General features: G+C 46.9%; 1 protein-coding gene across 4 annotated transcripts in view; it reads left to right on the top strand.

Moving 5' to 3' along the window:
* WDR59 (WD repeat domain 59) overlaps positions 1 to 25,613 on the top strand; it is a 49,941-nt gene that overhangs the window by 4,427 nt on the left and 19,901 nt on the right. For 3 of the 4 annotated variants that reach the window (XM_087741019.1, XM_087741017.1, XM_087741018.1), the window contains exons 3-17: positions 1,783 to 1,918; positions 5,461 to 5,546; positions 6,462 to 6,542; positions 8,473 to 8,510; positions 10,519 to 10,607; positions 11,069 to 11,185; positions 12,069 to 12,146; positions 13,169 to 13,325; positions 15,081 to 15,160; positions 17,331 to 17,463; positions 20,540 to 20,664; positions 21,559 to 21,723; positions 22,532 to 22,627; positions 24,019 to 24,175; positions 25,464 to 25,533. In XM_087741019.1, the coding sequence (XP_087597145.1) occupies positions 1,783 to 1,918; positions 5,461 to 5,546; positions 6,462 to 6,542; positions 8,473 to 8,510; positions 10,519 to 10,607; positions 11,069 to 11,185; positions 12,069 to 12,146; positions 13,169 to 13,325; positions 15,081 to 15,160; positions 17,331 to 17,463; positions 20,540 to 20,664; positions 21,559 to 21,723; positions 22,532 to 22,627; positions 24,019 to 24,175; positions 25,464 to 25,533 (1,608 nt within the window). The remainder of the gene's footprint in view (positions 1 to 1,782; positions 1,919 to 5,460; positions 5,547 to 6,461; positions 6,543 to 8,472; positions 8,511 to 10,518; positions 10,608 to 11,068; positions 11,186 to 12,068; positions 12,147 to 13,168; positions 13,326 to 15,080; positions 15,161 to 17,330; positions 17,464 to 20,539; positions 20,665 to 21,558; positions 21,724 to 22,531; positions 22,628 to 24,018; positions 24,176 to 25,463; positions 25,534 to 25,613) is intronic. The other variant, XM_087741016.1, reaches the window with a different exon arrangement.

Genomic DNA, 25,613 nt, shown 5'->3' with positions numbered 1-25,613 from the left:
TTCCAGTAGGATACAGAGTGGAAAGCCGGCAACAACAGCACAATAAAATATAGGCTTTCCTGATGCACGCTTTCCCAAATCCACTTGTGGGAGGTGGAGCATCATGAAGTACTGTTTGGATTCTGCTTGAAATACAGATTAAATCATTTCCTTAAGACAAAATTTGCCCCAAATATTCCCATGGTGTATTTGGGCAGAGGAGCCAAGCTCTCTCACCTGCTCCTCTGCTGGTTCAGTGCAGAATGATATTCAACAAGAGCAGTAGGTGCCATAGACTCCAAGCTGCCAGAGCTCCCAGGAGGGCTTGGCATTGTGTAGCCACCTCCCCGGCAAGTCTTCAAACAGCTCACCAGTTGCCTGCCCAGCTGCTGCCTTTCAGTACTAACAGCTATTCCTGTCCCACTGTCAGTGACACAATTACCACACCAATTTGGATGTTCACTTGAAATTCAGGATCGTGTGGGTGCAGCTGACCTTTGGTCAGCCTTGGAGGAAACAGGTCCTTTGGTACAACTCAGAGGCCCGCTCGCTTCCATGTAAACCCTTAGTCCAGCAGCCCTGCGCAGGAATAACCAGCTTAGCAGCTGTTTTGGGTCTAGCTTGATGCCTCTTCCTCCTTACACCTGCCCAGTTTCACAGCTTGCTTATTGGGGCCAACAGAGAGCTAGGGACAGCCTGTCGGCAATTCAACATTGGGTCCACGGCCCTCTGCTTTTCAGGCTTTTCCTGCGTGCTCAGCAGCCATTCAGAGTTTGCCTCCTTTCTTTTAAAGCTGTGTCAGAGCCTCAGAGGGCTCAGGATCTTTGCTCTTCAGAGTAGGGTGCCCTGAGGACTTTGGTCTGGAAAGGCAGCAAAGATGTTCTTTGTGTTCCTTCTCTTGGGAAAATTCACAGCGCTCAGAGCAGCTTATGCTTGCTACGCAGCTGACATATGTGATGCTGGTGTGGTTAATTATATATGGTTCAATATGTTTTGGTGCTGGTCTTTCATTAGAGTTCAGCTGGCTCACGATTATTCCTGGGCGGTTTATTGTGCTTGTAAGATGAATCGCGTTGTGGAGGGAATGATACCTTGCCTAGCTTTGTGGGGAGTTGGCCACATCCAGCAGGATGTATAAGCTCAGGTTTAGCATCATGCAAATATAATATTTCTGCAGCATATAGGGTTAGCTCAGGTAAGCAATATAACCAGATCAGTGCAGTGCTGTGTCTACCCACATTAATAAGCTGCTGCAGCTGAGCTAGCTCTGTGCAGGTGTACTTGTACTGTCTGCGGAACCAAGCCCCCCAAACAGCGTGGTGCGGAAACACTCAGCCATGTAGAATCATATTGTGTTTGTCAAGGCTCATTAACTCTTGCTCAGAGCAACCTCTCCAGACTGGTGCTGGCTCCTGTGAAGCTATTGTGTTGCACCCCCAGCCCTGTGCCACCTTGGCTCTGCTGCTGCATTAGGCCAGCAAAGCGTATTTGGATGTGTTTGCACCATTTCCCAGTGCTTCCTTTTGTATCCCAGTTATCTGGGGTTTTCTGTGGCCTGAGCTACCCATTACATTTGCAAATCCTCTCTAATTTCAATGTGTCTTTTCATATATTTTTTTAAATGTAGCCCTTTTTGAAGTATGTGGTCAAATGTAGCGTTCTCAGGAATAGTGTTTTCATCTGTCTTGTCAAATGCTTCTCTTTTGTGGTCTCCTAGTCATAAGGCTGTGAGCTCCATGTGAGCTTGGGGTTTTGAGATCGGTCCTGTGCGATACAGCCTCTTTGTATCTGTGTGTCTTGCAGCCGCCGCTTCCTCTACATAGTCAACCTGGATGCACCAAATGAGGGTCATCGAAAGATCTCCCGACAGAGCAAGTGGGACATCGGGGCAGTGCAGTGGAACCCACACGACAGTTACGCATACTACTTTGCAGCTTCGGTAAGTTCACTCATTTAAAAGCTGTAGCTCATCATCTTCCCTGGTCTTTCACGGGTGGACTTCTGCAGACTTGGAAGGCTGTACGGAGCTGGCACAGGCATGCCCCTGCAAGTCACATTGCAAGATCAAGGCCTAACTCTGATTTACTGCCAGGGAGCTATTTGGCTTGATGGTTTTCAGTTATTGGTCAGTCAGTGTTGAATCTAGTTTTGCTTGCTTATCTTTTATAAAACGCCTTGCCAAATAAATCGGGCATCCATATGGTCCTTTTCTGGAAGAAAGGAGGGATGTGCTCTCTTTCTAACTTCCATTCTGTTATGAGATTTTGCACACTTATTGAATTTCTTGCTCTGTGCTGTTTTGTTTTCATGTCCCTGCCTTCCTGGTGGGATGTGGTGCACCAGGCAGTCTGTAAATAGCACAAGTCAATACTGGCTCACCACTGTAACAATCTAGGTTTGCAGGTGGGCAGGGACCAAGTCAGCAAGGAGTTCTTATTCGGCCTGTGGAGAAGTAAATAGGCTGATCTGAAGAAGCAGTAGTGGCCATCTGAGACTTGAGTGCGGTTTTTAGCTCTGATTTTTACTCGGTCTATCGTGCTCTTGTTCATCCAGAGCCCTGAGATTCTGCTAGCAGCAGTCTTAGCCATCAACCACAGTGCTGCAGCAACCAGCACTAGCTGGGCGCAGACTGTTCTCATGGCGAGGTGCCTTTGCTGCCATGTTGCATCTGCTTTTATAGCCTGAAAGTCCTGGAATAGCTGGGGCTAGAGAGGTTTTATCTAATTTTTTTTTGATAAAACACTTAGCTGAAGGTGGTTTCTGGGGATTTTTCTTCCTTTTGCTTCCTGGACTAGCTGCGATTGAAATTAAAGGCAGTCTTAAAAGTGGATCAGTGTTGTCAGTTAGGAGCCTTCGCCTATTTGCTCTCTGACATTCCCCAGCCTGTCTCCTCCCAGCTCTGGTACGTGACTGACATCTTAAAGGTGCCTTCAGCAGCTGTCCGCTTCTGAGCGGAGAGTTAGTAAGACTTACAAACAGGTGTCCTTCAGCGCCACTTCTGGATACAGTCTGTGAAAATCAAAACCAAATCAGGAAATGTGCTGTGCAGGCCACAAGTAGAGCAAGAAAACTTCTTTTCAAACACACTCTGAAGGCAATATCCAGTGATCAGTTAATGCTGATCTGAGCAGGACTCTGCTGCAAAGGGGAGCTGTGCCCATCTCGTCCGTCTGAGCACTCTTTTGCTGCCCTGAGCGGACACAGGAACCCATCTTGTTCCAGACTGAAACTAGGTGTAGCTGGCGTCAAACCTTGCTGCTCCTGTTTATAAATGAAGATGCTCTGGTGATTTAGACGTAGTTGCTGGCGCACGTCAGGTGAGGAATCCCCAAGATGAGATCAGGCAGCTTTTCCAGTTTGGGTCAGAAACACCTCCTTTCTAGCCATCTCACAGGTGGCTGGCATTTTGGTACTGATGCAGTACAGCCCTGTCCTAGGACTAGAATTTAGGCTGTCTTGTTTAGAAGTGCAAAGCGGATTTACAGCATGTGTCTTTGTGTCCCAGATCAGGTCTGGAAGCAGTGTGGATGTGTTTGAGGGCCATACCTAAGGGGGCAAAGATGCATTGGGAAGGTTAAATCAGCTTGGATTCAGCACTGTAAAGATGTGATTTGCTACTTCTGGACTCAAGCTGGCTGTCAGTCCCCCATGAGTTCGCTGTTGAGGTCATCATATGTTCAGGTATACCACACAAGTGTTGCAGATAGCCCTGAGGGTCTTATCCCTCTGCATCCCTGTGGATGGAAAGAGAGTGTAAAAGGCTACCATCCTGTTTGCCAACAGCTTCACCTGGTTTGCAGTGCTGTGAATTGGAAGTGGTGCAGGCAGAGGGGAAATCTGTCCTTGTGTTTGGATAAGGGCTTCTTATTTTTTTAGCTTCTTTCCAGAAGAGCTGAAACATGTCCTCTTGCTGTGCTTGGCTGTGTCTGCCCTCTGGCTCAAGCACATTTCTGAGGACTTCTAAGCTGTTTTTTCAGAAATGCCATTGTTTTCCATCCTAGATCCTTGTTATTTCTTTTGTGTGGTCACAAATGCTTGAACAAGAGGGTGACGAAATTGTTGGAAGCGTATACTGATACTTATCACAAGAAGCACATTTTTTAGAAGATCGTGCTGGGAGGAGCTGTCATTCTCTCACACCTGGTGCTACAGGCAACACTTTCCATGCGAGATGCCCCACTAAGAGTCTGAGAAACTTCTGGTGGTCCTTATCTTGTAGCCTCCACTCTGGGGTCCTGGACAAACCCCGTTGGGTAATTTCACTCTACCCCCTTAAATCCTTCTGTCAATGAGAAACATGCAAGGAGTTTTCCTTGCCCCGAGCTCTTGTGCAGCCCTGCTGTGAGCTATTAGAGAAATGTCATATATTATTGCTGAGTTGGGAGGAGACCTTCCATTTCAGGGAAGGCTGGAGTGTTTTATCCATCTGCAAGTTCAAATTCATATCAAGCAGCTTTGGGGTAAAAAAGACCAAAAACACCACCACAGAAATCTGTCACAAAAAATGTAAAATAAGTCTTTTCTCTATTATCTTTTCCCTCATCTACCTTGTTTCTCATCTGCCTTTCCATCATCCCTTGTTTGAAAACAAGGGGCTAATGAAGATCAAATTTTGAAGTCACGTTATTTCTGTTTTTGCAAAATCAACATGAATTTCCAGTCATGGCCCAAAACCCACAGTGCTTGGTGCTATATAGGCACCCAAAAAGGCAATTCCTGCCCCAGAAGGATTAGAGTTGGCCTGGGCTGAAGTGAACCTTGATTGAGGCAGAACATGAACTTAAAGCACAATAACTAGTTTCAAGTAACTTTGTGTGCGGCTGCATTTGGGGGAGGATTTATTCCTGGAATGAGTGAAGAAGCCCTAAATAATGTTGTCATTGATTCATCTGTTTTGCTCCTGTGGTTTACAGTTAGTGATAAGCACTTAAGGCTTTTTTTCCTGGGCTGGCAAGGATGGACGTACCCTTGAGGAGGTGACCTTGAAGCCATTAGACTGTATTGTTCGTGTTTGGCAATGGCCCTGATTATCCCAGAAAGGGACTGAGGGAGAGTTGAGGAGGACCAGTGGTGATCCATCATCCTCTTCACTGAAAACTCCACTTGTGCATCTGAACAGACTGGCAGGGTGTTCCTGCAGACAGAATTTGGCTGCCTGTTGCCTGCAGTTACAGCATGTTGTTAGGAAATGTAAGCTCTGAGAACATAATTTCATGGAAACATTTTGCAGTGTGAATTCCCCCCCCCCCCTTCTTGTTTATCTCCATTTTTAAGTGGGTGTAATTAAAGCATAAACTTTTGAGAGTCCTTGCAGCCTGTAGGTTCATCTTGGCTCTCCTGCTTTGGGCAAGGACTTTGCTAACCAGTGTGACTCACTGGTAACTGAGGTTGTTCAAAGAGAGGGGAACCTGGTCCTGACACATGGATTCTTGTCCTACCTTGTTCGCCTGACACTGTCTCCTTCCTTCCATCTAATTTCAGAGCAATCAGCGAGTTGACCTGTATAAGTGGAAGGAAGGTAATGGTGAAGTTTGCACGTCGCTGCAAGGACACACACGTGTGATCAGGTGAGGAGCAAGCGATGCTGTGGACTGCTGGGTGGAAAATAATGGCTTGTTTCATAGAAGGTGAATGTTTCGGTCCTGGCTCTGCTCAGGCTCTGCTCTGAGCCTGTTTTTACTCACTTTTCTGGACTGTACTGTCCGCCCCTCTGTCCTGCCTTTCCATTTGGGAATGACATCAGATGTGAAGCTGTTCACTCTCTCACTGCTCCCCCCACTATATCAACTTAGCCTTTGATGGCTCAAGTGTCATTGCCTTAGACTGCTGTCCTAGTAATGAACAGCAGCCATCATCTGGGAAGCAGATAGCAGCATGTTTGTTAAATTGAATCCCAGCCGTGTTTCTGTGTGATAGCAGCTTAATTAAAGCAGGTAATCCCAAAGATCAGGTTCACAGTGTGTTACAGTGGTACTGGGGAGATTTCTGCCTCCGGTTCTAGGGGTGTATTTTAGTGCTGGGCTGGAAATGCAGGGGAAGGACTGTTTTTACTCCAGCTCCTGACTGTGGAAAGTAATCACAGCCCTTGAAATGGCTGACTGGAGGCTGTTTGTGTCCCAGGTGCACCTGGTGAGCCCAACAGGAAGGCATCCCAGAGTGAGGGGTTGATGCCAAGAATGCGTGGTAACTGGGAACTCGCTGAGACAGTGTCCCTTTTTCTGTGGAGGAAAGAGCACACACACAATAGCTGTGAAGTTCAGGGCTAGGAGGATGCTTCACTGGAATTCACTTAGAAAGATTTCATTGCTTCTTGGAATTTACTTAGAGAAACGATTAAGATCTTACTTTTTACTTTAAAAGTTTCAGTAGATGTCATGGAGTGGTCATGAATTTGTCAGAGAAACGTACTGGGGGCTTGTGAGAAGTTGATGCAAACTGTGTGCGCTTTTCCCTGCTGACCTACTATGTTTTTGCATTTGCAGCGACTTGGACTGGGCGGTGTTTGAGCCAGACCTGCTGGTCACCAGTTCTGTTGACACATACATCTACATCTGGGACATCAAGTAAGAATCAGTATGTTTCTGCACTGCAGGGAAATAGTTGGACTTCGTTCCATAATTAGCAGCTTGCAGGGCAAAGCACGGTGCTGATGGGTGCTGCTCTTCAGCTGTGCTTGCAGGGCCTTCATCTGCTTCCCATAAGCTCAAAGATGACTTCGGTTCCCCTACTTTCAAGCCAGTTCAGAGTCAATGAAGGGCAGTAGAGTGGTACAGTTAAGCCACGGTCGTGGTCCTGATTGGAAAAAATACCAACTTCACTCACTCTTTCCTTGGGAGCTTTTCCTGGAGCCCAAGGGTGTTCCTCAACCTGGTGGGTTTTTTAGCGGAGTGAATGAGCACCATTTCATGATCCTGCAGCCATTTTCCACTAAATTCAGTGATTGCTGCTGGCTCTCCCTCAGTGGTGGGAAGACTGGTATTCAGCAACCTTTTCCTGATCGTGCCTTCCCTTGCTTCCTGATGCTTTCTATCATGAGTAATTTCAGGGTAACGGGTCTTTCCAAACCCGCTAATATTATAACCATGCATTTTATACCTGAGAAGCAAGGAGGTGGCACTGGGACTGCTGGGTTCTCTTGCTGGCTGTACAGCAACTCTTTATGACCCCCGGCAAGTCACTTTGTTCCTCTCTGCCTCCCTTGCTCAGTTATAATAGGAGGATAATTATATAACCCCACTGCACCAGGCTACCCTGAGGCTTGTTTAGCTCCTATGGAGCACTTAGATCCTTGGTTAAATGGTGCTTGAGAATGGCAATATATTATTAATGTGTAATTAAAAGACATAGAGAAACAATAACTGCTGGTTGTGTTTTCCTGTGATACTATCTTAGTGCCAAGCAAAAAATAGATTTCTCTGAAGGTTGTTATCAGAAGCCCTGCTTTAACTCTATTGTGCCCTTCTATCATTTTGTGTCTGCGTGTATCACTTGTCCAGAAATGCTTGCTTAGGCAGCCTCTGACTAGCCTCTGCATCCCACTTGTGCTTGTAAGGTCTCTGCACTTGCTGAGGCAGTGAGGTCCTGGGGCTGCTGGCCTCCAGCAAATGAACATCCTGCTGAAGCACCTGTCTCTAATGACACCCTAGGGAGGTAGCCCTGCGGTAAGGGTAGCTGGAAATTCCCCACTTAATTTTTCATACAAAATCACTTTTTGTTTAGGCAGAAATTCTTAGAAGAAGCGGTGCAGTCTGTTCCAGAAAATGTTCTGCTTTTCAGCAAACTCAAAAAGCTAAAGACAATATTCCTCCTTTTCACTGGCATTTTTCATGAAAGGGCAGGTGAATTCCTGAGGAGCAAGGTCAAAGAGCAAATTATTGCCTTGATCTGTGTCCTGGCTGCTAGGAGTTGTCATGGTGCCACACTGGCTTCTACCACCACAGAATTTGGGCTGTAGAGTCTGCACACAGCTGGGCTTATTTCCTACTAATTTTGTTTTTATATGCTAGACGTGAAGTCTTTGCTCTGAAGTCACTGCCCCATCTGCCTTGAATCAGGGTCTGCAAAGGCTTGACAAACACATCAGTGGCTTTTGTCAAGTTTTTCCACAGCTCTGTTTGTTCCTTTTAATCCTCCTGGGAAAGGCTGTTTTGTTGCTTCCTGCAGCAACACTTTGTGAGCCCAGTGTTTCCTTGCCTGCCCAGTTGCAACATGCCACACTTGGCACATGTTTCTCCTCCCTCTAGTCCCCTTCAGCTCAATCCTGTGTCCTAAACTTGCTGCTGTATGTGGTGGCAAGCTAGAATGGCTGTTGTCCTCCAGCTGGTCACCTCTTTCTTTATTCCATTTAATGTGGTGTATTTTGGTAAGCGGAAGGCATGTTAGCTCCCAAGAGGCAGCAATATAATTAGCCCTGGAATAGCAAGGAGCTCACTGGGGAGGCTGGACCTGCTGGGCTGTGCTGTGGGTACTCACATTAGCCATGCTGTGTTTCAGAGACACCAGGAAGCCTACAGTCTCCCTCTCTGCGGTCGGTAAGTATGACGTGTGTGTGTGATGTAGACATTAAACAAGCCTATTGTTGTATGCCCCTGCTGTTATTCCTCCCTCCCTTTGTGCTCCGAGGCTAAACGTGGCAGAGTGCAGAAATGCCACCACGTGTGATTGTCCTGTGTAGTAGCAGCCTGAGAAGAGGCTCCAGTTCACAGCTCCTTTCAGAGGAGCAGAGTGCAAGAAGGGATGTGGAGCCCTTGGAGGTTCCCAGGCACGGAGGGCAGTGGTGTGCTTGGACTGTCTGTCCTAAAATTGGTGGACAGCCACATGGCATTTGTGCCTTCTAGACATGAGTAGCTTCTTCCCTGCTAAACCACCCTCTTGCACTGCTTGTCCTGTGTTGTCTGTCTGCAATTTCTCCGTGTCCTTTTACGTTTGATTGAATCAGCTGAGAAACTAAATCGCACCCCAGGCAGTGGTGAATGCTGCTGACTGCCAGCCTGCCCCCTTACTTACTGAGGGGCTGGGTACATTAACTGGCTGTATCTGGTTCCCTGGGGTACCTTCAACGTGCAGGCAGCCGCAGCGGTGACATGAAGGTGCTCTCTTTGGGCTGCGCTTGCTCTGGAAAGGCACTTGTCATGGCCGTTGGCAGTGCGACTGTCCAGCCGCCTGTAATACCGCCTGTTGGCAGGTGCTGTATGTCAGTCCTCACCTGCTGCGTGTTGGAACTGGGCGAAGTACAGATGACGAGCAAAATGTCCTTCTCCTGAGTTACTGTCCCCAGTATTACAGCAATCCTCATAACACATAGCTCTTATGCTCTGCTGCTTAGATATCCTTAGGCTACACGTCTGCAGTGGCTCCCCCTTCCCTCCCAGCCAGCAAACGTCTCTATTGCAGCGATGCAAAAACCTTACTGAATCAGAAGCAGCGTTCGTTTCTGGTGCCTGGGGTGAGGTTTCACGGGTCAGCTGAGCCAGCCCAGCAGCTGCCTCCCCAGAAAGCCTCCTTCCTTCCATGCCCGATCCTGTTTAGTGCTGGTCCAGACGTTTGTGTACCCTTCAGTGAGTGGATCCACTCAATCAACTGGCAGCCTGTTTGCAGCTTTTTTTCCCCTGGACTAGCTTTTTGCCACGCTGTCAGGATGAATCTGCTCACCGTGCAGCAGGAGGTGGGTAGTGAAGGTAGGGCATAGCAGCAGGCTGAGATCTGTTTAGCTTTCTCATGGGCCTCACCTTTCTGATAGCTTAAAATGTTTTGAAAATACTGGCAGAATAAGAATGAACAGAACATGTATTTCTCTTGCAATGTCTGATCAATCCACATCAAATGAAGCTGTATTTTGCTTCTTATTAGAAATAATCAACCAACTTCTGATTTTAGGCCCTTGACTGAGTCCCTCGCGATATTGTATAATCATATCTGGACCATCATCCAGTTTCTTTACAATGCTATTGACGTCTGACTTCTGTGGTGTATTTCAACAGCTGGACCTTTTGATCCAGCCAGTGAGTCTACCTCCAGCTGGCTGGACACAAGGTCCACCTGCAGCGCAGCCTTCTCCTACACTTCCGTCTTAATAATAGATCAATAACACTGATTCCCTGTATAGCATAAGGTAGTATAGAGGGTGCTGAAGAGACAAATGAATCGATCCTTGAGCATCTGGAGGTAGCTTGAATGAAAACAGAAGGGATTTGGGAGAGGGGCAATGAACCTGCAGTTCTTGTCTGGAGGAAGTTGCTCCATCTGAGCTAATGGACCTGAGTATTTTACTCAGGTACAACCCGTGGCTAGAAATTGCAATGAAAATCTCTAAGCATGTGACTGGAACACCCTTGCTTTGAGGTCTTCAGGACACAAACACTAAGCTGAGGAATCGTGATTAAGTGATTTTCATGCCATCCTTCATGCTGGCTTCTGAGACATCTTTCCCCTGAACTGCCTTTCCTGTGCTAAGAAGAGCAGCTGTAAGCCCAGGTCAAGGGTCTGCTGTGCCATTTACTTTTTAATTGCTTGTTTTGACCTGCTCTGTTTGTGCTACAGCTGGAGCTTCCCAGGTGAAATGGAACAAGAAAAATGCCAACTGTTTAGCAACAAGCCATGATGGGGATGTCCGAATATGGGACAAAAGGGTGAGTTGAGGCTCTTTTGAGCAGCCCGTGCATATTCCCACTTAGCCAATACAGACAGCCCTCTGGTCACAGATAAATACTGAGAAAAATGTACTAATTTATCCCAAATCTCTCTTGTGGGTTGGTGTAAACTAGAGAGAATTGGGAGCCCGCGTGCCTCAAGAGAGCATGTAGATAGCCGCCTTCCCCAGAAACTGTGCCCATTAACATTTTGCTTTTGATCTAATAGTACTTAACTGGTTTACTGAGTATAAAGCATGGTTCAGGGCTGCACTTGGTGACTGGAATTTGCCACACCTTCCCAGGACCTTTCCTTCCACTGCTTTTGCTGAGGTGTTTGCCTTTCCCCAGCAGGAGGGTGTTCTACCTCTTGCCCTTGTTAAAGTGTTTCTTTTTATGACAAAGAACTAGACCAAATTTTAGGGGTCCTGTGCTCAGAAGGAAAATGTCTCTCCTTGCAGAAACCCAGCACTGCAGTAGAGTACTTGGCAGCTCATCTCTCTAAAATCCACGGTCTGGATTGGCATCCTGACAATGAGTATACGTTGGCCACTTCCAGCCAGGACAACTCTGTCAGGGTAAGTGTTGCTTCTGGGACTCCTGCTTGGGAGACGTCAGGATGGTGGAGCAGATCCCCTTCTACTACTACTGAAGTTTTGGGGAATGCTTACTATTGGCAAGATCTGGATCCTTATTTTTTTGTTTCTGGCAGCCTGTGTGTGTTGAGCCAGGAGCGCACTTACAGAACAGGCAGAGAAGTCATTGCAGGATGGGTGCACATATGTTTGCCACATATCTGTGGTGGTTTGGGCAGTACTGAAGCTGAAAACAACCGCCTCTGCCTGTTGCCAGCCTCAAGCTGATTACAGCAACTTGGGAGGAGACGTACTCCAGTCCCCGGGGTTCCCAAACTCATTTTGAATTGGATTATCAATAAGAGACTGCCTGCAAGCATTACTATGCAGGGCCTTTTACCTGGGGGGAAAGTGTGCTTTGTATGTCAGCCAAATGGAGTTCATTTACATTTAGCTAAGCTCTGAGGCAAATGTGTATTCTAGCAAAGCAAAAGGTTAGATTCTTCATTACAAAATTAGCAGTAACAGCAGGGTGGGCCTGCCTCCAGTCTGGACTGGCACATTGGCTGGGAGCCTGCAGGGTACCTTGTAGCTCTGAAAGCCCAAGCAGGCTGCCTGTCTCCCTGCTCTAATTACTCAAGCTATGATCACTGTGAATATGACCCCAAGTCACTCGTCGTCTAAGGGATGCTGCCAGATGCTGATAGCTTGCTATTTGTCCTTTGGGGCCATCTCTGCTGTTAATGAATGGGATTACTAATGAAGCTGTTGGCACCCTGGCATGTTTTTCGCTCTGTTATATCTGCAAGCCACATGGAAAACTGCAGCCTGAAAGTATAGCCAGCTGACTCCTGCCTTTGCTTGTGTTTTGGGGTTTTTTTTGAAGTTCTGGGATTACCGTCAGCCTCGGAAATACCTCAATATCCTTCCCTGCCAGGTTCCCGTCTGGAAGGCAAGATACACGGTGAGTGAGAAACTCCCACCAGCCCCACTTGTGCTGTGAGAGTGAATGCATAAAGAGACATTAAATAAAGAACAGCTGAAGGGCTTCTCACTAGTTCTACTGCTGGACATGATGAAGTTGATTTTAAAAATCCCTCTTGGTGCTTAAAAGGCCTAGAAAAACAATGTCCGCAATGGGGGCACTTGGGAAAAGGAATGACTAGTAGTGCGAGATCCCAGTCTTTGGCATTGTCCTCCTGGGGGGGAAAACCCCAAGTGCAGGTGGTTGGCTCTAGGAGCAGGAGGCTCAGAGGGTGGCTGCTGCTCTCACTGTCCTGTTTTTCCACTCGGCTCCAGTACTGGTACCTGTTGCACAGAGCAATGCAGCTGTCTTCTGCCCTCCCTCAGTGCCTCCTCTACTCCCAAGGTTTCCAAGTGTGCCACACTGGGCTCTTACAGCATATCAAATCCAAGAACTGTTGCCTTTTATAGAGCAAGCACCCAGCCATGTGAAGCTAAGGCTCTTAACGTCAGTCATACCCATTCTCTTCCCCAGACGTCTGAACATGGCTTGAAGCCAGTGCTGTGCCTTGAGTCTTTGATCCACTTCCCCCGTCCCCATGGTGGGGGGTGTGGGACTGGGTTCCAGTGTTCCTCTGAGCGTCGTGACCGTGAGCAGCTGGGGCTCAGTCCCCAGGCAGCAGTTCTTGCAGCTCCAGGCAAATTGCCATAAGGATCCCATGTGAAAAGTCAAGGGTGAAATCCCTTCGGCCTCACAGCTGAAAAGTGAGGAAGCAGCAGGAAGAAATGATTAATCTTAAGTGAGCTGCATTGAATATCTCAATGTACTACATCTTATCCCTTGTAAGACACTGGTTTTGCACAGCAATTGCCTTGGACCCTCCCAGTTTTAGGCCTGGTTCTGAGCTCCTTTGAAACCCACGCATTCTTGTTGGTGGGAAAAAGGGAGAAATTAGTGTGTGATAAAAGCAGCATGGGAGCATAATTCCCCAAGGCTAACCAGAAGGGCGTTTCTCTCTTAAGCCTTTCAGCAATGGGCTGGTGACAGTGATGGTCCCCCAGCTCCGGCGAGAGAACAGTCTCCTTCTCTGGAATGTCTTTGACTTGAACACGCCTGTCCACACGTTCGTGGGACATGATGATGTGGTGCTGGAGTTTCAGTGGAGGAAGCAGAAAGAAGGTGAGTTCAGGGCTGGATGTGCTCTCTCCCCTGTTCTGCAGCCATTGGTTAACCAGGGCTGTGGAGGCCTGGCTGCAATGCTTATGCTATCGCCGTCAATGCTTATGCTATCGCCGTTTGACTCTTGTCTTTCCTTGGAGTAGCTCCTAGCTGCTTTCCTGCCCGCCGCCCCCCCCCCCCCCCCCCAAGTTACAGCTGTTTTGTACTTGTTTTATGGCGCTGCCCCCAGAAGCATTGCCCTGTTGTTTCCATGCTAACAAAGCAACTCTACCGAACGCTGAGTGGGTCAGTGGTGACTCTAATTGCTTCCACTCTCCTGTGAGTCTATTTTTAAATGGATCTTTCAGAATAAATCGTACAAACTATTAGATGGGTGCGCGAGTGTAGGCACCCTCCCCCTGCTCAGAGCTGCAGGCTAAGCGGTTAACCCCTCACATCACTGCCTAGATCAGCAGCCTCCTGCATATCCCAGACCTCAGACCCAGCGAATCCACCTTATCTGTGTGCTGGCAAAGGCAGGGAAGGAAGAGCGTGGGATAGAGAGGCTGCTGTTAGAGTTCAATCCTGACTAAATTTTCTAGTGTAGGCAGCTAAATATAGGAGATTCCATATTAGAGGTTGGATAACCACACAGAGCACAGCTCTGTTTCCAGCACCTCAGCTGCCATCAAGAGAACAAGCATGTCTGGCTTTGATGTCACTTGTGGTACTGCTTTGCAGTGCTGTGTAAAAGTTCTGGTCCACCCCTCTGCCACCAGCTGCTGGGGCGATTCAGTTAAGTTACCTTCTTCTCTATACCTTGCTTTTCCTCTTTCAAAAAGGGGAGAGCGATGTAGAACTGTGTTAGGATCTGGAGGCGCAGTCTGAGATAGCTTGTGAATGAACAGTCAAGCAGGTTTGAACCATAGTTGTGTTCTTAGCTGAGTTAATAGAGATATATCCGAGGCTGGAAGTCATGCTCGTCTCCAGCAACACAGATCAATCATACAAGCATTCCAAGTCTGCTTCAATGTTGAGGCAACCAAGATAGCGCAAATCTCCTTCCACAGAGTCTGCTGTGCTGTATTTAGACAGCCCCTGTGCCTCAGCAGAGGGGTGTAGGAAGCAGCTGTGCAGCAGCAAATTCTTAAGCATAGCAGCTGTTTGACAAGGGAAACTTAAACTGTATCACAAGGTCTAAACATGGGCATAAATAAGTCTGTGTACCTTTATCTGTTGATAGATAGTATGTGGCTAGATGTATTTCATTACAACCTGAACTTGTCGTGGCATCATCGAAGTCTTTCAGAAGGAAGAAGGGGGAGGGTAGAACCAGCTTCTCTTAGCTTAGAAATGTTTTAGAACAACTGCATCTTGAAACAGATATGATGAACTAAAAGGTATTTTGACTTTACGGTTATCATAAAAATAGCTCTGTTTCTCAACTATATTATTTCTTCTATTTAAACAAGTATTGTACTAGATCTTGTTCATTCCTAGTTAGAAAACTTGCATCACATTCATTATACTTACTTTGTGCTTTTTCACCTGTAAATTATACCCCATTTAGAGGTGTGGTAACCATGGTGCAAGGAGACATAAAGGCTGATGCACCTAGGTCAGTGCAAAGCAGAACAGGTCTCACTCTGCCTTTCAGTTTAGTGCCTTATCCATTGGATCTCCCTGCTGGCTTGCTCAAATCTGTTTACACTAAATGCAGGGCTGAGATAGTCTCTGTTTTCAGCAGGGTCTATAAGTTGTTTCTGCCCTTTTTAGGTTCTAAAGACTACCAGCTGGTTACATGGTCCCGTGATCAGACTCTGCGGATGTGGCGGATTGACTCTCAGCTGCAGAGGGTACGTAAACACTTCTGCTCTTGAACTGGAGACAGTTTTCTTACAGGCTGCATTCACCTCCCTTTCCTTGCACTCCCAGTCACTCCTCTGACATCCTAGAGCTGCAGACACAGCAGCCAGCTGCTGCTTCACCTTCCTCTTCAGCTCCAGCCCAGAAACATCCCCAGGGAGACCTGTGATGAGGCCTCTCTGTGTCTGTGCCTCAAAAGCTTCTGTGGAAGTGCAAGGCTGCTTTGTTGTATAACAGTAAGTGTAGAAGTCGTTTGGGGAAGGTGGAGATCAGTTACTGCTTGCGTTGCCTCTGAAGATGCCACCTCTATGGCTGCAAGACTGTATGACTCTTTCTTGGCATTTCAGGTATCAGGTAAATGTAGGGATTGTGCCCTCCACTTCCTCCCCTTGTTTCCTTTGCCTCTTAGCCTGGTGCAGGCAGTGAGAATCCTGTCGTTCTGCTGTCTGGCAGCAGTTACAAATTGCTGATGCAATTACTAGAACAGCTGTGCTGGGTCAGACCAGAGGTTCATACGGCCATGATGGCCCATATTGCCCTTATCTCATCTTCAGCTGTGGATGTCTTGGAAGAGGATAAGAACAAGGCAAGTATGGAGTGATGCTTCTCTCAGATGCCCTCCCAGCCTCCTGCAGTTTGCAGCTTAGAGGCTCATTGAGTCTGGTGTGTTTGTATTTGACAGAGCTTGATGAGTTTCACTTCCATAGACTTGTTTTGTCTTTTCTTGGACCTGTGTGAATTTTTGTCATCTTAAACATTCTATGAACAAGGAGTTTCATGGCTTTTCTGCATGTTGTGTGGAAAAACAGCTCCATTTCATTCATTTATTTTGCAACCTGCTGGTTTCATTCCATTGAAGATGACATGAGCAGCCATTTTGTCTGTGCTACTCACTCCTCAGCTGCCTCCTTTTTCAAGTCTCAAAAGGTCTTGATTTACTTCATCCCTTGTACGAGAACTTTGATTGTCCTTCTGCCTTTCATGACCCTTTTTCAGTTCTAGTATATACTTTTTGGAATGGGGATCTGAACTTTGTCCTTTCCAAAGAATTCCCAGTACTCGTTTTGTTTTTTAAATTGTTGGGCATGAAAACAGCAGCTTAGTCTGGCCTCTACATCTTGTTCCCTCAGTCAGCTCGAACTTGCCATTTTTCCCCTGTATGCATTGCTTTATATTTATCTGAACTGAAGTTCATCTTTCATTTTAATATAGTTACTCCTGTAAGGTCCTTCTGTGATTGTTTGCAGTCAGCCACTCTTGTTACTACCCTGAATAACTTGGTGGCATCAGCAAACCTGGTCATGTTGCTATTCACCTCCTGTTCCAGGTTTTTAATGAATATGTTCAGAAGCATGTGTTCCCAGCACAGATCCTGCAGGAGTCCTGCAGGTCTGTAACAAACCTTCTCTGTGAAAAATGACCCTTTACTCCTACCTGATATATTTGTGAATATTTTATTTCTTTCCTGTCTTTAAACCAATTGTTCATGTCAGAGCCTTTACTTGTCCTCTGCTGACTCCCACTCTTTTGTCCTTGTCTGTGTCTGGATCAAACTACACACATGACGGCATGTTGCTGGTGACCAATGCTGTAATTTGCTACGTTGCGCCCGCATCCTTTCTCCTCCCTGTGTTTCTTCTCTTCATCTTCCCTGTTTTCTTGTGCTGAACTTAAAATACAAGTTTTCATGGTCTCTTTTTGATACAGGACCTAGAACACTAGGGCCCCTAGTATGTACCTGGGTCTCTAGATCCTACTGGAGTGTAAACATCAAAGGCAGAAAGTGTGTTACTATTATAGCTGATCTAAAAAAAATTAAACCAGTTTTGACAAATTAATTCAAGGAATTAAAGTCATATAAGCTTTAGTTTTGATTAAAGTAAAACCTCTGTTACTTAGACTGGCCCTGTCAATTAAGTGGCTTTGTAAATGAGCAGGAGATTTGGCCAGACTGTCTGAGGTGACAGAGCTGAGGATGCTGGGAAGTGGAAGATCGTCTGTCTCTGTCACAGAAACAATGCTGAGGTCTTAGTTATGACTGTTGCATGGACAGACCTACCTTGCAAATCCAGCTCCCTGGAGAAACGGGTTGTTTAGCGGTGGCTCTTTCCACGGTTTGGTTTCTGTTGTGCAGCATGTGGGTGTGTGTGTTCTTTTCAGCTGTGTGCTAACGATATCCTGGATGGAGTCGAGGACCTCATCGATGGGATTTCTCATCTGCCAGAGCCAGACAAGACCCTTCACCCCCAGGACTCTGAGCCCCAGCATAACTCTGGGCATGGGGATGAGGAAGGTGAGACAAGCGATGGCACTTCAAACACCAGCTCTCTGTGTTGGGAAGAAGATGCATCTTGGCATAAGAAAATAACATCGTAGGCAAAGCACAAACTGGTGCTGTTTCAAAGGTTAATGGATTTCCATCTGGGAGGAGGGAAAACACAGGGGTTTCTCGGGATGGTCCTCCCAAGTTTTATCTCCTCTAACACAATGGTGTCATTCTAGCTGTAAAACGGAGCTCTTCCTTGTCACTAATATCATTTAATTGCATTCTCTTTAGGTCATAGTTGTGGCCTGCTGCCAAAAATAAGGCAATCAGAAAGTCAGTTCTGGCTCTTAAGAAGGTAGCTCAGTTTAAGCTGAGAGATGAGCCCACAGAAGAGGGAAGCATCACTGTGTGAACTGATCTAACATGGGGATGCTTGCTGGCGTCTTCTCCCATCCACCAGAAGTAGTATGGAGAGAGCTCGTGAATTTTTGTTCATGTGTTGATGAGAGGTGGCTGAAGGCTGGCAGACCAGAGGGGGAAGGATGGTATCTCTGACTTCTGAGTACCAGATGGGAGGATGGGAGTGGGTCAGAGGCTTTAACTAAAAGCATTGCTTTGGCTTTATGGAAGAGAAGGCATACAAGAAGGGAATGCGAAGGAGGGCTTGTGTGGTTAAGGCTCTGGCCAGGTTAAACATTCAGGGTGTTAGTGTTTGAAGAGTGTAAGTACCAGAATAGAAAAGATTGCCGCAGCTGAGACCCATGGTGATGATGTGCACGCAAAAAAGCTATCTAAAGAGATTTCTGTGTCTAATATCGAGGGAGAAGAAATGGGTGTTGCCATGCCTTTGTGTCAGCTTGGGTTTAATTTCTCAGTTCCTTTCTGTATTGTAGCAGGGTGCTACGATGGATCCCCATGCGAGAGGCTTACTGGGAAGCAATTTGAGTCTCCCTTTGACTTGCCAACAAACTGGAGTGAAGGGGAGGAAGTGGTCTAATATCTGTCCTCTGAATAAGGGAGGCAGCTGTGAGGTCCCTTAGGGAAGGCATCTCTTTCTAACTGGAAGTTTCCTGCCCAGCAAATCCCAGTGAAGTTCTTCTCTGCTGCCTGTCCTGTGTGGCAGCAGAGCAAGTTTCTAAAAATTGTCAGCACCTCTGTCTACATGAGGGTTTTATAATAAGATAGAAAAAGCCCCGATTACGTGTGCTTACCACGAGCAGTACTGTGTGGGGAAGCACAGCCTCTCTTGCTCCAAATGGGAGCATGAAGTGTTCTCATTCCGGCTGCCTGACCTCTCTTTTTCCACAGGAGAGAGTTAACTCTTTCACTGTCCCTGATGAGGTCACGTTCATACGTCCTGTGTGGTTTCTGTGTGGGTCTGGCTTTGGTTCAGACTGTTGAGGTTTCCCTTGTGGCCACAGGGAATGAAAGTGGCTTTTCTGTAGCAGGGTAGATTTTGCTGCAAATACTGTGACTGCAGGATCAATGCGCAAGCAAGTCCCTGGGTAGGAATTTCGGTTCTTTCTAGCCTAAAAGCTTTGTGGACTGTTGATGTTTCACCCCGGAGGTGGCTGCATTTCAGCTGCAGACAAAGTCTCCATGTTACATTAGTAAAGCACTTTAGGGGATCTTTGAAGAGAACAGCGCTCTGCAGATAAATCAGAAAGCCTACCAGCTGTGTCTTCAGCGTACAGCTCTCCTCACTGGCTGCTGCCTATGAAGGATCTTTAGAAATCTAAACAAATATGTGGGCTTTTGGGGATTAGAAACTAATTGGAAGGGAACGGGAGGAGAAGACAAAGGGAGGGTACTGCCCATATTGGGAACCTCAGAGGTGGCTTTTCAGTAAGCTGTGTGGTGTCTTGAGCTAGAAATAATTATCTTCCCTGAGAGCCACTGATCTTCCTTTAATCCCTTTTTCAGATCCCTTTGTGAAGTATGCCTGAGCACTACAATAAAGTTGCAAACAGGAATGAGTAGCTAAGCGTCCTACCTATGCAAATTCAGCAACCCACTGGGCAGCAGTAACGCCAGATATATTTGTCCCAGCAGCAAAATCAGTAACTTTTAGGCAAATGCCTATAAAAGGACACCTTTTTGCATTTCTTGTCTTCTTTTTTTTTTTTTTTTTTTTTTTTTTTTTTTTTGCTAGGAATAGCCTGTGCAATATGATATTGCAAGCATGAGAATGACAGCTGAATAATCGGGACTTCCCTTGTGTCCTTGGAACCATCATCAAAAAATACATTTGGTCATCTTAGGAAGTGGTGCCACAGTGAAACCCCCTTCAGAAGGAGCTGCTCCTGCCCTAATGGGGGTACATAGCAAGATATGAGGCAAAAGCCAGGCACAACCACAGGCAGAGACCAATTCTTCTGAAACTAAGTCAAGTTTGCTATCTTAACCATAATTCCTTGTGTCCTGCAGCACTTGCCTGGCTGTTTAGATGTATTCTGGCCTTCAGGGGTTATTGTCCTCCTGAAAACTGTTGGAACCAGACAGCTAGACCCAGCATTTAGATGAGTCTTTAAAGACCGTTACAGCACTAAAGTGCTTTGAAACATTAAAGGCAAGTGGCTGCTATGAATTAATTAAGCCTCTACTAGGGCCAGAAATACCCTCTTCTCTCTCCCAAAGTCTTATTCTGCTTTGGAAGCATTCCCTGAAAGCCAAGAGTGGTGGGGTGTGAGTCCCAAAGACCAGAGCTCCTCCTGGAGACTGCTTTGGCAGCAGTTCTTTCCTGCTGAACTGAGAGGCTTCAGTTCAGCTGTTGGTGACTCTGGCAATACTGTTTAGGGAGGAAGGGGTCTCAAATGAGTAGAGACAGACCATTTAGGGCTGTAAGAGTACAGGCAGCTTCTGTAACCTTTCTGGGAAACCTGTGTGCAGACAGGTTTGTTTTTTTGAAGAGCAAGGCTCAGAAGCCTGCCTCTAAACAACAGCTGAGACCCTCCAGCTTGTAGGTCTTTGCCAGGTAAAACTCATACCTCTATGTGTCAGAAGAGCAGAGGAAAGCCTGCTGTCTTGGCTGCCTCCTGGCATCGTGTGCCAAAAGTCTGTCTATTATAGCTTGTCTCAACCTGTTCTCCATCTTTCCTGTCAGCCTTAAAACAAGATTTCCTGAACGACCCCCTGGTGGGAAAGAAAACAGACCAGCTGGGGCTGCCTCAGACACTGCAGCAGGAGTTTTCACTGATCAACGTGCAGATCCGAAATGTCAATGTGGAGGTAAAGAGTTTCCTTTTTCTGGCTTGTTAGGAGGGGATGTGGGCAGGCTGGCTCATCAGAGCTTTTTGAGGGGAACCTTTTTTGCTGCAGTCACTGCTGCCTGTAAACAAGGTTTATTTTGAGCTGTAGAGATCCTCTTGGCCAGGGGTAGTAAGAAAGAGGATAATCCCAGCCACTGTGAGTGAGGGAAGTATTTCGGCACAGTAAGTACACTGGCGCTGGTCCTGAGAAGGCTGGATGGTGTTTTCCTCTCTGCCTAGACTGCAGAGTGGAAAGTGACTTGTTCCACTGCATGCAGCTGATCGCATTTCAGCTGTTTCTGAACCTGATCTGATGAGCCCTCCCTATCCTGCACTCTCTCCCTCAGTTCTGGCATCTCCCTTGCACGCCAAACCGTCTTCTCTGCGTGGTGGAGAGGTGGCTGGAGGCACAGCGCTGTACTGGGACGGGAGGCTTGAGGCAGCTGCCTGTCTCCTTTCCCACCCCTGTGGTTTCACCGCTCATGGCATGATCCTGATGTAGTTTTCTGAGACAAAGCTGTATGATGTTAGATGGTGCCTGTTACTGCTGCACCAGGTCTGGAGCTTTCCATGGTCAGGTGAAGCGGGCTGGGGTGCAGTGGCTGTTGGGAGAAGAGCCTGATTCCTGGCGCAGCCAGGGCTGGCTGTGGTCTCCAGATGCTGGGATGCTGGGCTGGCACGAGCTGGCGCGAGCTGAGTCTGTCCCCATCTGCCTGGGGTTTTTTGCTGTCACTGTGTTCACTGCCCTTGAGAACAGCATGACTTCGTCTTATGGGTGTGCAGAGGAATCAGCCCCTCAGCATGAATTTAAGCCACTATAAGTTTAAAGGTCCTTGGAGATCTAACTACAGAGCAATTGCTTTTCCTTACACAGATGGATGCGGTGAGTCGTAGCTGTACGGTGTCAGTGCACTGTGGCAACCACAGAGTCAGGATGCTGGTGATGTTCCCTGTCCAGTATCCCAATAATGCTGCACCATCCTTCCAGTTCATCAACCCGACCTCAATCACGGCCTCCATGAAGGCAAAGCTGCTGAAGGTGTGTGAGGACTGTATGCTGTCTTTATAAATATACAAATTCTGGATGCTTGATGTCTAGCTTACTGGCACAATAAAACATCTGACCTTGCTGAAGACATAGTCAACAAGTCACGTTGAACTGATACATTGTGGACCTCCTAGGATGAGGTTTTTGTTGGGCTTGGAGCCTAGTATTGGCCTTTCTCCGCTGGTGCTTTTGAATATGTGTTCTTCACTGCTACTGTACTCCTGAGTGATGTGTATTGCCTGAGGATCCCTAACATCCTTCTCCTCATGCAGTTGCCCCCAACCCCAAAATGACCAGCTAAGCATCCAGCTGCAGAAAGATAATATTTTTGAGCTGGGAGGTTGCTTCCTGCTCTCCAGCACAAACTGTTTTAAAAATGAGGAGACTTTTTACACAGGCCCTGCTAATTCCAGACCAGGTGTTTGATCATCTGGTGTAGGAAGTCCTATTGCTGATTAAATCCTTTCCCTGGCAGCAGGTAGATGGATCAATTTGGGTTCCTTCCTGAAAGAAAACTGATTCCATTTGCCACAAACTGGTATGGAACGTATGGGCTACAGTAGTATAGCAGCCCAGATCCTGGCTCAGAGTGTGCCGAATCTAGGTGAACTGTCAGTGCTCTGATCAAAGCTCACAGTCGTTCCTCAAAGCAGACAGCACACCAGTGGGTCACTGTGGCTTCAGTGGATGTCTTTGGCCTGTCTGGATCCTGGCATCTTAGTTGTTCTGCAGACAAAAAAGGATGCAGGGAAGGTGTGGATGTAACCATGATTCAAGTTACATCTTTTATGTATTCCAGATATTGAAAGACACTTCTCTGCAGAAAGTTAAGCGGAACCAGAGCTGCCTGGAGCCCTGCCTGCGTCAGCTGGTCTCCTGGCTGGAGTCTGTTGTGGTATGGAAAACTGCGTGGGCTTTCTGCCCTAGTTTGTTGTCTTCTTCCTGTTCCCAGACTTCTGACTCTGCAGTGAGAGTCTGGCCTCATTAGACGTGTAAATAGACCCCTGTGACTGGCCGTTACATTTGTGTAAGCACTTCTGGTTAATGTTGAAGAAAACTGAGCAGATGATTAGATGTGTTTTGTTACCAAAAATCAGGCCCTGAAGGTTTGCTGCTTTGGGGAACTTTGCATGCTCACTGATAATTCGGGTTAGCAGGAATGACTGGGGGTAGGAGCATCTTAGTGGTGCATGGTAGCTTCCCAGCTTGGAGTATATCTCACTGAGTGCCAGGGCATGGTTATCATCTGTGCAAGAAGATAAGAGGCCTCCAGGAGCTGATGGATTCATTCTTGTCTGAAAGTTAGTGGCAGATGTCTTTACCTCCTCAGTTCTAGTCAAAGATCCTGCTAGTCCTATTCTAGGGTCTTTGTTTTCTTCCCTCATAAAAAGAAACTGTGAAAGTCTGTTTCTTCTGAAGCCTTGTGCTGAGGGAGGTTTTGTAGGGATGATACTGCAGATAAATCCAAGTCACACTCTGCCCGTAGCTGGGAGATCTGTGATACCTACTCAGCATCTCAGTGTCAGGTATTCGGTCTGTGTGTGGGTGAAGTGTACCGGAGTGGGTGTTTTTAGCATTCGGAAAAGATTGGAGAGTCTCCTCAGGTTTCTTTTCCAAGAGGCTTTGTTTATTCATCACAAATAAAGGGCTTTTTTTACATGGAAAGGCTTAATTCTGTTTGGTTTCAGCAGTAATGTTGTAAGAGTGGGAACTTTCTTCATTGTATGGAAATCTGATGACTCAAGCCAGGTGCTGCTGCCTTTAAAGAATTCCTTTAAACCTAAGCTGTAGCAGTCTTTTTCCAAATAAATGCAGATTTCTACCAAAATTCCTATGGATAGGCCTGAGGTCCCCCAGTATTTCACACCACCTACCCTTCCTCACTTCAAGACTCCCAACCTGCATTGGACCCCCCCACAGTTGTGTAGTATTCCTATTTAAGGAGACTTTGTCTCACTTGCATCACTGAGGTGTTGAGAGTCATATCCAGAGTCTGAAGGTCAGATTTCCCCACTGTTTCACCCCAAGTTAAACTCTGTATTTCAACACGGCTGTGGTGGGAGAGAAATCTCTGGACAAGCAGCCAGAGAAGCCCTTTCCTCAAAGGTAAATGTGCTTGCAAGTGCCTTTGCAGCCAGAGCAGTAACCATGCTCTGTGCTTGATCTGCTGTGGCTCAAAGAACAAGAACCTTCCATAAGGCTGCTTGGCACCGCGATGGCCAGTGCTCCAGCTGGGTTTCCTTCCTGTGGCAGCAGGAGTGTGACCTTGGGTAACTTCTGTTTCAGAACCAAGAGGACAGCACGTCCAGCAATCCCTACGCTTTGTCAAACTCCGTAACACCCCCCTTGCCCACGTTCGCCCGGGTCTCCAATGCCTATGGCTCCTACCAGGACTCTAACATCCCATTTCCACGGACCTCTGGAGCCAGGTTCTGTGGTGCAGGTTAGCCGCATCGCTGATATGTTACAACAGCTACCAGGGGAATGGTTCTTCTAATATCTTGGGGAACATTTGCCTCTGAACAAGACAAGGCTTTGGTCACTGCTGTGCAATGAGTAAGAAATGGTATTGAAGTAGAGAAGTTGTGATAAATTTTTAGATAATGAGACTAGTTAGCAACTGTTTGCAGTTGGTGTTGCATGCGGAATTTTAGGATTTGGAAATCCAGGTTGAAGAGATGGCCTTTGGTTTGTGGTATGCCAGAGGCATTGACAGACCTTTTACGGAAGACTGGGAATAGCTGTTTTCCTTGCCTAGTTCTCCCCTACCAGCATCAAACTGCTGGATATATTCTGGCTCTCAGTCTTCACAAAATTATTGTGATTTAGGATTGAACTTACCCCTTGCTGAAGCCACATTCTTGTTACTAACCACTCTTTTCTCATTCTGCACCCTTTCTGTTGTCCAAAATAGCTTTCCCAAGGTCATTGGGAAACTTCTCCTAGATGGGAGATGAGGTACAATCGCATCCAGGTTTCCAGGAGAATGTGTACAGTGCAAAGATCATCCTTAAAAACCAGGTTAAGGTCTGAATAAGAGCTGTTAAGTTTCACTGAGCTGTTTCAGATGCAAGCCTGCCTCCTCCAGACCTGACCGCATCCCGGTTCAAGCATGTTTTGAAAGCTGCTTTTCATATAGGGCTCGCTGAATTCCCAGCAAAAGTAAAACAGAGTAGTATTGCATTGAATAAGCTCAGTGAAACCTGCTAAGCCCTGAAACTCTTGCAAGAGTGGGTGGCTGAAGACACTTGAGATGCTAACAAATGGGGTAAGGCTTGTGAGAGTGTGCTTTGGAGTTGGCTTCAGATGGCTCGGGTTATCCTGTTGAAGAGGAGAGTCATACAAGCTGCAGTGGTTTCTCTGCATAGCCAAACATGACCTCACTTGCCTCTGGAGTATCAGTGCTTGACAAGTTCTGGTGAAGAGTTAAAACATGAGTATGTTTGCTCCTTTTCTTTTACTGTCTTTTCTCTAACATCTGTAAGCCACTTGAGATGGTGCTTTTAAAACAATAATCTCAACAAAACATGCTCTTTAATGGGTTTGCAGGGAGTGGATTTGGGTTGAGAAAATGTGGTTGTCTACTTGTAGTTTAGAAGTGCTCAGGGTAGCAGATAGGCACCCAGCCCCTTGACTCTGATACCTTAAATGACCAGGTTTCCCTGTGTAAACCACCCCTGGGTAATCTACTCCTCGTTGCATGATCTTTATGCCATGTCCTGTCTCTTCAGGGTACCTGGTGTATTTCACGAGACCCATGACCATGCACCGTGCAGTGTCCCCGACAGAGCCCACACCCAGGTGAGCACCCTGCGTCGCATTTGAGATGTGCTGCTGTCATGGGTAGGAAAGCAGGAGAATATCAGACCCTACACTGGAGC

Source organism: Nipponia nippon, unplaced genomic scaffold, assembly GCF_047370975.1.
Source record: "Nipponia nippon isolate SJK-2023a ecotype South Korea unplaced genomic scaffold, ASM4737097v1 scaffold_7, whole genome shotgun sequence".
Taxonomy (NCBI): Eukaryota; Metazoa; Chordata; class Aves; order Pelecaniformes; family Threskiornithidae; genus Nipponia; species Nipponia nippon.
This window is presented reverse-complemented; position numbering and strand designations above follow the sequence as displayed.